We start from the raw sequence: 10,578 nt of genomic DNA, 5'->3' as shown, positions 1-10,578 counted from the left end.
CGACTCTTGCTGGGGGCTTCTTGTTTAGAGCCCTTTGTAAAGCTTGCTTGGCACAGTCGTGCCCTCTGCCAGCTTTCTCCTGCCTCATTGGGGCATGGCCCTTGTTGACCCTGGGCTTCCGGGGCCCAAACTTGGCAGGTCTTCCCGGGCTTGTAAAAGTTATGGGCTGGGAGAGCTTTGACATGTTGGTGTTGGCCAAAGCTTCTTGGAAGGCTCACTGCCCACAGGCCAGTCTGGGGCCTTGGGAACTGGTGAAGTGTCAGAGTACGGGTGGAAGCACTGCCTGCCCACCTCTGGGAATGCTGAGGCAGCCACCAAACTCCGAGGGAGACTCCCCTGGGCTGGCCTCCCGTTTGTGTGTTTTCTCTTTGGCCGGCCCTGTTAGCGTCCAGGAGAAAGCTGGGCGCCCCGGTTATTTCTCTCTCCCTAACCTTGGACAAAACCAGTCTGTCTGCTAGTGTGGTGGCCACCCTCCCACTTCCATCTCCATCTGGCTACTCCTTCCCCTCCTGGAATTCCGACCGACGGAGTGCACATGGAGGAGGTGGAAGGCCACCTTTCTGTGGCTAGATCCTCTAGAGACTTGCTAGGATACACAGGCAGCATGGCAGAGTGGAAAGAGCCCTAGACCAGTGCACTGTCAGGGGACCCAGGTTCGAATTCCGGCACTGCCACTCACTAGCTATGTGGCCTTGGGCAGGTTGCTTGGCCCGGGTTTCCCCATCTGTGCAGCGGGATGATAAGGAAGTAGAGGAGTGGATGCTATTGTGCCCTTTCCCATTCCTCCCACATTTTGCTCTGTGCAATGGCTTCTTAAAGCTGTTCCAGGGCCAGGGAGACACGCATCAGTGCTGCCTCTAATTATATTGTTAGCCGGGTTTGGCAAGGACGCCGCCAGAAGTCACGGAGTCACAAAGAAACACACACTGGCCAAGCCAAGATGCAGGATACATCATATTTTTATACACACAAAAAGTGTTGGCCTAGTCTTCAAGTTCAGAAACTCCGGTACAGACTTTTCTTCTTTCGATGACTATACAGGCGGCGTCTTGTTTTCTGAGTATAATTTTGTTTCATTTTATAACAGGCAGATAAAATGTCAAACATAGTTAATAATCGGAACAAAGTGTATAGAGCCATTCAATAGAATATAATGCTTTGTAAGGAGAGGGGTTCCCTCTTCCAGAAAACGGAGACGCAGTTTGGTTTTATCTGGAAAACCCGACAGAATAAGCCAAGTAGATGTGAAGAACAGATTCACTGGCTCGCCAGAGCCCACGGCCTCCCCTCAACCCCACTCCCCCCAAAGGAAAGGAAAGAAGCAACCTTGTACAGCAGCGATTTTTTTGGGATTTTTCTGTTTTTAAATCTAGAGTTGCTTGTTTGCTCTATCAATATATCTACAATATCGGATGACGGACGAGAAGCCTGTGCATGTGCTCACACACTTTTCTCCTTAGAATTAGACACGGAAGAGTTCGGTTTCATTTTCATGAACACGCAGATGCTTAACAAATCGAATCGCCTAAAAGTAAAGAAAGCCCCAACCAGGGAGAGCGATAAAGAGTTTACAAATGGAGAACATTCTCAGTGTGCCCTTTTGAAAGAAGGGATGGCTTTAAATTATCTCTAGCTGGTATTTGAAGGTGGGATTGACTTTTTCCAACACAATGACTGTTTCAAAGCAAGTGGAATCGCCTTGCTTGGGTGGGAAGCAATGCTGTTTATTGTAGCCAGGACTGGAGTCCCCTCATCTGGGCCTTCTCTTCTGGGTGAAAGCTGGAGGTAAACGGAAGGACTCTGCTGTGGTTGGGACATCCCGCTTTTCCACACGAACAAAGCACCCCTTTGCTAAGAAGGGAGCCCACGGCAGGGAACAGCAGGAGGAAAGGGAAACTGAGTACTCCTCGCACACCCCCCTTAGCTATTTCTCTAGCATCCTGGGAAAACCCAAATCGGCATGTTTCCTTCCCATCAGGACTCCCCGGTAGCAAGGCGTCACCGAGAAAAATCCAAAGCGATGCCCTGAAAGGCCAAATGGAGACCGTGGCTGTAATCTCGGGAGGAAAAGAAAGAGCCCGCGAGCTGGGAAGAAATGCCACTATGTCTAGATCCGGCCAGCCATTCCTGTTGCAAAAGGAAGAAGTCCCTTACTGTCGCCCCCTCCCCAACACACGCTGAATTGGGATCTTGTTGAGCTCATGCTCCAGAGAATTGTTTGGCGAGCCTTTGCTCAGCAGAGATGTCTCCCTGTGAATGACCGCAGAGGCTTCTGTGTGTCTGGGATCTCTGGCTTTCTTTCAGGTGGGGGCAGCGGCAGGTTGCAGACTTCCTCTATGGACCCCCCCCCCCCCCCCCCCGCCTTGGATGGTCTCATGGAATGAGCTTTAACACTGTCTGGTGCTCGTTTGAGCACTGGGCACTGCCTAGGAAGATTACTTAAAGTGCCCTGAAAGTATGTAGGAGAATGTCCAATTTAAGCTTACCCTATGCCCAGGACCAGAGAGAGAGACAGAGGCAGAGACAGAGAGAGACACACACACAGAGGCAGAGAGGAGGAAAGAGAAAGGGACAGAGACAAAGACAGACGGAGAGATAGACAGAGCCAGACACACAGAGAGAGGCAAAGAGAGAGAGACACAGAGACACAGAGACCGAGTGAGAGAGACAGAGAGACGGGGGTGGGGTGGGCATAGCTGTGTAGTAGGCAATACTAGGCTGACCACAGTTTGAAATGACGGGGTAGCCTGTTGGAAACAGACGTGTTTTTCAGCCATCACATAAAGAAGGGATCTGTGTATCACCGAGCTTTCCCAGGAGAGAAAGCTGATTTGTAGCCTCAGGAGCAAGAGCCCCCAGGTTTTATTTAAACAAAAACAAGACTCCATTCCTCCAGATGGCTTTTTTTCATTTGCCTCCCCTGATGTTGCCTTAAAGCCACAGTAAACAAAGTTGAATGTAAATGGGTTTCGACATTCTCCTCTGCACATGCTCCGAGCTAGAAGAGATCAGAAGAGGGGTTTTGACATATGGGGTTTGAAAGTGTCCAGAAGTGCTTCATTGACACCAAAGCCAGCATATTCCTTGAGTCTAGTGGCAGGCAACAGACCAGAGGTAAAATGCTTTTTCTCAAAAGCTGATTGATTGTCCAGTGCTAACTTTTAAGTCTCCCCCAGGGCAAAGAGGGCAACCCAGAGTCCTAGAGACTTGGAACCCTGGTCCTCGGGCCTTTTGCATCTTCTGCACTTCACGGATTGGCGCCTCTCTTTACTTTCATCTCTTGCCATCGGCTCCTTGGTGTCAGGCCTGGGTTTGGTGGTGACTGGGTGTTGTCAGCATCCTTAGCCGGATGAGGAATCGATTTCCTTTTCCCGGGTCTTTCCTGGGTGCGGGGCCATTGGAGCCCCGTGCACGCCATTTGGACACAGCAAGTTCAGTTCCCTTTTTGTTTGTCCCAAGGATCTCACCCAAGTCTGGATGAGATTCCAAATAGCTTGCCAGTAGCGATTGATCCCTAGTAGGAGTTTGCAGCAATGAGCTAGCTTGTATCTGTTATAAATCGAAGAGTCTGGGATGGATCCTGAATAGGCACTGGCAACTTCTGCTCCAGAGGCCATGTTCTAGGCATTGGGATGATGGAGAAAGAAATAAGGAACATTCTTAGGATGAGAGTGACGAGGGAATACTGAAAGTTCAGCTTCCCTCGATTGGATGGGATGTTTCCAATTAGACACTTTGGTACATTCCTTTGAAACCATGAAACCCGTTTAAAGGTAAGTCCCCCCCCCCCCCCCCCCCGCCCCGTCCACCCGCCATGGTTCCCTCCCCCCTTACACTATCTCAAAGTGTAAACTGTATTTTTAGCTCCCTCCATTTTCCCCCTTAGAAATATGGTATCTCACCAAAAGTATTCTCAGGAACACAGCAGGAAGGAGGGCAGAGGGGACAGAGATATGAGGGAAGGGGAAAGGAATAAAATACACTTCAACCTAGAATTCTCTCCCTGAAAAAATATCCCTGTTCCAACAAAGGATGGCATTTCGGAATTAAAGTGCCTGAAAAAGGTGCAAATATGTGTGAAAGTGGCTCCCGTGGACGGGCCAGTTGCTGGACTGAAGAGAGAAGGAAAAATAAGGAATATCTATATCTATATTTAGTCATCCATCCATCCATCCATCCATCCATCCATCCATCCATCCATCCACACACACACACACAGCATCCTTCCCGGCTCTTGAGCTCAGCCCAAACCAAAGAAGTTGCTCTCAGTTGTCCCCCCTTACAAATCCATTCCATTCTGCCCACCCCGCTGGGTGTACAAAACCCCCCTCCCCGCCCCCGCCCCACCCCATCTCAGAGTCTAAGCCCCCAACAGACCAGGGAGTTGGGGAGGTTATCTCTTTCATCATTGATCACAAATAAGAAACCAAGGAGGGAGGGCATCCGCCCCCACCTCTAGCACATTCTATTGAGTAAGTGAGACCTCGCGGGCTGAATGAGCAAACGTCCGGCATGCCAAATCCTTATTGGTTGAATTCGTTCCGCTGCTTGCGAGGACTGCAAGGAAAGTCTCGGGAGATCTTCCCCTCGGGGTAGGCGGGCACATTTGAGCGCGTGTGAGTGTGTGGGGGTGTATGTCTGTGTGTGGGAGAGGAGAGAGCTTCTCTTAGAGCGAAGTCTCCACGCTGTTGAGTGGGCTTCCGGGATGCGAAGAGGTAGCCGGCTTGCTGACGTCGGCGGCGGTCACGTGGACGCCGCTGTCTATGGCGTTGTTGTTCTGATTGCAGGTGGGCTGGGGGCTGGCTCGGAGGCGCTCCTCGAGCTCTTCTATGTCAGTGTCGTCGATGAGGGGGATGTTGTGGATGTAGTCATTGATCAGAAACTCAGGCGTCGTCGTGAAGTTATGGATGGAGGTCTTGGATGCAGGTTTCTCCAGGCCTTCATAGAGGGAGCTACGGAATGCTTTCACCACCCGGATCTAGAATGGGAATTGAGAGGGCAGGAGGGCAAGAGTTGGGAATGGGAGAAGAAGGGAGGAAATAAGGAGGAGACCATAAATTGTTCACCAATTGCTACCCACTGGGTCTGTCCACCTCAATGACTTGGAGTTGTTTCGTTATATAACTGTTCATCCCTTGGAGCTCGCCAGGGAATACTAGAGGACTCGGAGGGCAGTCTAAGACAGCCTCCTTCTCGTGGCCTGGAAATAGTAGGCTCGAGGATCCTGACTGTGGGCTAACTTGGACTGCTCTGATACCCCTTGGCAACCCTTCTGATTCCTGGATTTGGGACAGGGTGCCAAGCTGAGGCACCCCCTGGGAGGTCACACTCAGACAGAGCCCTTTTACAATCAAAACCAGGTTTGGAACACACCCCACGATAAAAATCGTGCCTTCGTTCAACCAATGACCTATTGGTAAATTGGTCCTGTGGTGTTCAATGCTCCCTGTCACACCATGCAGCAGTATTTTTCGTGGAGCCGGTCATGTGACATCAGCGAGGTCTACTTGGCTGGGATACCCACTGCCCTCTTTGGCACTGCCACCAGCCTGACCCCTGAAGAACTGGGTCCACCAACGCCACAGCCATGAGCCCAAAGAGCGTGGAAACCCTGCTCTCATGGCTTAAAGGAAAGCAGGGCCTAGGGAATCCACATTGCCCTCCTCCTCACGGATCCATTGACCCAGGACTTGGATCGCTCGCCACATTCAGAGCAGATGTGACCGAGGCTGAGCTGCGCCCCCTCCCTCCCTCCTTCTCTGTCCCCCTGCCGCCCCTGCCCACCCAGCCGAATGTCCGGTCCCACCTGTGTATGGTGATATTTCGTGTACGCTCCCTTATAAATGTACATGAACAGTTATAAGTTGGAGAAGGCATTACCGTGGACTGATCCAGACTGTGGCACACATAGGAGACAAAACATCATAAGAACAGGGGAGGGTCAACAAGAACCCCCCAAACCAAGCCAAATGAAACCAAAGGGGTGGAGGTGCAGGGGATGCTGGTGTTAGACTCTGCAACGGAAAGAGGCGCCCGCCCGATGGATGAGTTTAGCGAGCTCAAGCAACCAGAAGGCTTTGGTCTTGAGAGAAGCATTTTGCTCCCTGAGCATACATTCACTGGAGGCAGGACGGATGGCGGTGAGACAGGATGAGGAAGCAGGGGGACACAAGCAAAGAATGTGGAGGGAAACCTCCTTCGCTCTTACCGCCATTAGCTGAGTGAAATTAAAGGACAAAACCAACAAGAAACGGGAAGGCCACGTTCTCATCTGCGTTCTGCCTTAGGAGCCGAACTCAGACCCAGGTGCCCACCTTGCTCACCTTTGCCACTGCTTGTTGCCTCACTGTACCTAGTAGCCTCATTGGAAACCTGTCTCTCCTCAACAGGCCACGCCTCCCCTTCCCTCCCACCATCTTGGTCTGTTTTCCTTCCAGCTCCACTCGTGGTTTCCACAGACCACTTGGGTCCAGACCCTTTTGGGGCGCCCCTTCGTGAGTAACTCGGACTTACTGCCATCCCGAGTGGAATTGTACGTGGAAGATCTGTTACAAATGCTCGCGTGAGCTTTCGATCTTCATAGGACTACACTTTCCCAGGACCCCCTGGAGAGGCCAAATGGAGCTGCCTTAACGCCCTCCGAGGCTGCGAAGAAAGATTTCATGCTTAGTGTCCGTGTGGCCACTGGCACCCCAGATGGAAGGAATGGGATGGCCAAGCCCTCGGTTCCTAACCACTGCCGAACGGCCGGGTGCTGGAAGCTGAAAAGGGAATCTGTGAAATCCAGAGGTGGTCCTTGAACTGCAAAGAAAGGCCTTCCGATATACAATAGAGACGAGGCCTTGGGAAAGCACATGTGTTTCCAGGCGCCTGTGCAGAGGGGAGTTAACTGGCACAGAAATACCCTGATGCAACTGATGGCACTTCCTTTGGACAAGGGCTACCAGGACGTGCGACCTTGATGAAAGGAAAGCCCGGGAAGCAGGCTCCAGGATGAGACCATTGTGCTCCATTTACCCAGGGCTGCGCAGCCCTTGAGGCCTGAGAGTGGGAAGAGGGGGGCAGCATCCTGGGAAGAGCACCCGCTGGTCTGGGAATCTGGACTCCCAGCTGAGCTGGACCACTAACTAACTTGGTGTGTGATCTGGGACATCCTGTCTCGAAGCCTCCCTCGGGTTCCTGATTAGAAGAAAATGTAGCAGCTGGATTAGCCCACTGCTCCTAATCTAATCTGTAAAATGCTAACAACTTCCAACCCATGTCCCCGGCCCGGGAGGTGCCTCTTCCCACATTGCCTTGGGATGGTAGGCGGTTACGTGGGTAGAGATCAACTGGGGGCCTGCACTCCATAAGAGTAAGCTGGGTGAACGTTTTCTGAGGGGTCCTAAGCATCAAGAGGCTTTTGGAGAAGAGCCTGTGAACATGGCGGAAGGGGCAAAAGGGCTCGGAGGAGGACTCGTATCCCTGCTCTGCCTTTAACGTGCTGAGCGTTCCCTCATCTTTCAAATAGAGGAGCTGGACCAGTTCAGTGGTGGCTCTAATTTTCTTGAGCTTAACAGCAGGGGAGGCTAAAATGCCCAAGCTGTGAAACCTTCCTGGGAAAGGGAAAACTCATCTGGGTCCTGGGATCTCTCGGGAGAGGCTGAACTTTAGTTCCCCCCCAGGCACGACTAGATGAGATCAGAGGACTTTTCCAGCCTGACACAGGCCACTTCGAAATGCCTGTCCACTAGCAGGTCCAGAACACCGCTGGCTTAAGTCTCATGGAACTTGGAAGGGTTCAACTGACTCCCAAACCAACTGGGACTTCCAAGGTGTCCCAAGGTGCCAGAGGGCAGAAATTGACCAATCCGGTCCTTTTTCACTTTTGTATTACTCCGCAGATGTCTAGCACAGGGACTAGAGACCTAGGAGACTCTGCCCTTCCAAGAATTTCCTTTGGCAACACTTTCCAGGGATGCCAGTGAAAGCCTTTCAACAGTAGGGGCTTCAGCCTCTCCCTCACCAGGTATCGTTCCCCAGAGAAAGGTAGGTAGGTGGTAGAGAGGATCAAATGTTGGGCTTGGAGTTAGGAACACCCAAGTTCAGATCCTGCTTCAGACACTAGCTGTGTCACTGGGCAAGTCACTTAACCTCTAAGCCTCAGTTCCTCCATCTGTAAAATGGGAATAATAATAGCAACTATCTCACAGGGTTATTATGAAGACCAAATGAGATATCTGTAAAAGCACGGAGCACAGTGCCTGGCACAGGCTTAAGTGTGTGCTTAACAAATGTTAGTTATTATCATCCTTGTCATCATTAAGGATTGTTAAGCTGATCTGGCCTCAGACACTTCCTAGCTGGGTGATCCTGGGCAAGTAACCTAACCATCATCTAGCCCTTCCAGCTCTTCTGCCTCAGAACGGATCTTCAGTAGTATAGATTCTATAACAGAAGGTAAAGGTCTAAAAATTGTTCAACTGCCCCAGGAGGAAATATTTCCATATTTCTTAGGGAGAGAGAAGATCCTAAGTCCTTCCAGCAATGCAAGGTATAGTGCCTCCTTGCTTTCCCAATTCTCCTGGGATTTTGGAAACTGGCTATTTTCAGGCTCTCTAGAGAGACCACATAGACTCAGGAAGACCTTAGTTCAAATACCGACCCTGGCACTAGTTCTATAATCACAGGTAAGTCATATCACTTAATTTCTCAGAGCCTCAGTTTCCCCAAATGCAAAATGGAGCAATGCTTTCCTCCAACCACTTCTAGTACGTACCTCATAAGGGTATTGTGAGAGTCAAACAAAGCCTCAATGTCTATTAGGCAGGGCTGGATCTGGCATCAGACCACCCGAGTATGAATTCTGCCACCACTTTTGACTACACTTCTTACCCCATCACAAATCACTCTGGGACTCTCAAATCCTTTCCGGCTTGAAATCTATACTAGGATGTGTGTGTGGTGTTTGGCGAGCTTTAAGGTGCTGAATGAAAGTTCTTCTTCTTCTTGTTCTTATTTACATTTTCCTTTCTTTGGAGAGACATACACTCGGAGGCTTTTTTCTTGGTGAAAAAAGCTCCTTCCGCCACGAGCCTGGGCTCGGGTTTTCTAGGCATCGCACGTTACATGCGGCGAAAAGGTTTTCTCGCACCCCTGATTGAAAGTCTCCGCATGCTCATGGAGAGTGATGTGAACGCAAAGCGGAGGCCTCTGACTGAGGCCCAGATTCACTGGGGCCTTGCAAAGCTGGATGGAGGGTTCGCATGCTGCCAGAATCAAATGAAAAGGGAGGAAAAGACCCCACCCAACCACCAAACTGCCTGTGACTCTGTTTCCGGCATGATACAGAGGACTGAGACTACAGGAAGCCTCTGTCCATGGCCCACCAACACAGTCTACAACCCCCTCAGATGAAGCGTTGGGTACAAAACTCATGCATTATTGCCACAGTAAACATTCGAGTATAAAGGCCCATTATTGCTGGAAGAGGGGCTGGGGACGGGCCTCGAGTGGCCCCTTGTCTCAACAGGGAAAATTGCATGCCAAGTCATTGGTGCGTCCATCCATGCCTGGGCCCTGGGGGAAGCTAATGAGGCACGTGGGGGACATGGACACATACCCTCTCTCTCTCACGCGCACCCGCCTGCACACACACACACACACACATACACATACTCACACATAAAATAAAATAAACCAACAAGGAAAGCAGGGTTTGTGAATGTATGTCTTTGAATTAACATAGGCGCTATGAAAAGAACCTCAGGCTTACCACTGGGATAGACAGGCCTCATTCATTCTCTGCTCGTTTGGGGTATGGTTTTATGGTCTATGAGCTTTCACCAGAGTGGGTCAGAGGGGAGGAGGAGGAGGAGGAGGAGGAGGAGGAGGAGGAGGAGATGGCCTCTTCAGCTCCTTTTTGTTTTTTTCTCTCTGGTAGGCTACTTCCCAGTGAGTCTAAATTATAAAGAGCACTTTGCCAAGATCCCATCAAGTCCCCACTTTTTTAGGGCGGGGGCACAAGAGAGGGGAGGGGCTGGGGATGGATACTGTGTTGGTGAGCAGTTTGAGTTCACAGGCAGCCTGAAAGTCTAATAGGGTTGTTTCTGGGTGCATCTGACAAATTCTGGTTGAATAAGTTGGCTTTACTGGAGCAAGGATGGCAAGAACCTGGGAAAAATTACAAGACCCATTCTTGGGGTTCTCATCGTCTTCGTAACTGGGATTTCATGCTCTTTATAACTGAAGAAATAGAGACCCTTGAGTATAAGTAGAAATAACTGCTCATCCAAGACGGGGCTAGACTTCAGCGTTTTTATTCTAAAATCATTCCGATAAAAAGGAATCAGAACCGAAGGGTTCTCTTTGGCCATAGCTCTCATGCCACCAGTGTTTCGCCTGACAAATGAAAAGGTGATGATGACGAGCAGATGTGGGTAACACAGCAGTGAGCAGCAAACGACATTTGAATGCTAATGATGGCAAATGATAATCAAATGAAAAAGGCAAACAGTGGGGGGAATCCATGAAGATCCAACTCCAAATAGAAGACAGCCGAGTTTATCCATTGCCCTTCTTGAGGTCGAACTAGAAGAA

General features: G+C 50.5%; 1 protein-coding gene across 1 annotated transcript in view; it reads right to left on the bottom strand.

Moving 5' to 3' along the window:
• Positions 1-941: 941 nt before the first annotated feature.
• Positions 942-10,578, bottom strand: part of ATP2B3 (ATPase plasma membrane Ca2+ transporting 3) — a 118,415-nt gene continuing 108,778 nt past the window's right edge. Inside the window, exon 22 of the mRNA XM_056809416.1 lies at positions 942-4,978. Coding sequence (XP_056665394.1) covers positions 4,667-4,978 — 312 coding nt within the window. The 3' untranslated portion in view covers positions 942-4,666. The remainder of the gene's footprint in view (positions 4,979-10,578) is intronic.

The sequence above is a fragment of the Monodelphis domestica genome, chromosome X (genome assembly GCF_027887165.1).
Source record: "Monodelphis domestica isolate mMonDom1 chromosome X, mMonDom1.pri, whole genome shotgun sequence".
In the NCBI taxonomy this organism is placed as follows: Eukaryota; Metazoa; Chordata; class Mammalia; order Didelphimorphia; family Didelphidae; genus Monodelphis; species Monodelphis domestica.
The sequence above is the reverse complement of the archived record's forward strand: the minus strand, read 5'-3'. Positions and strand labels throughout refer to the sequence as shown.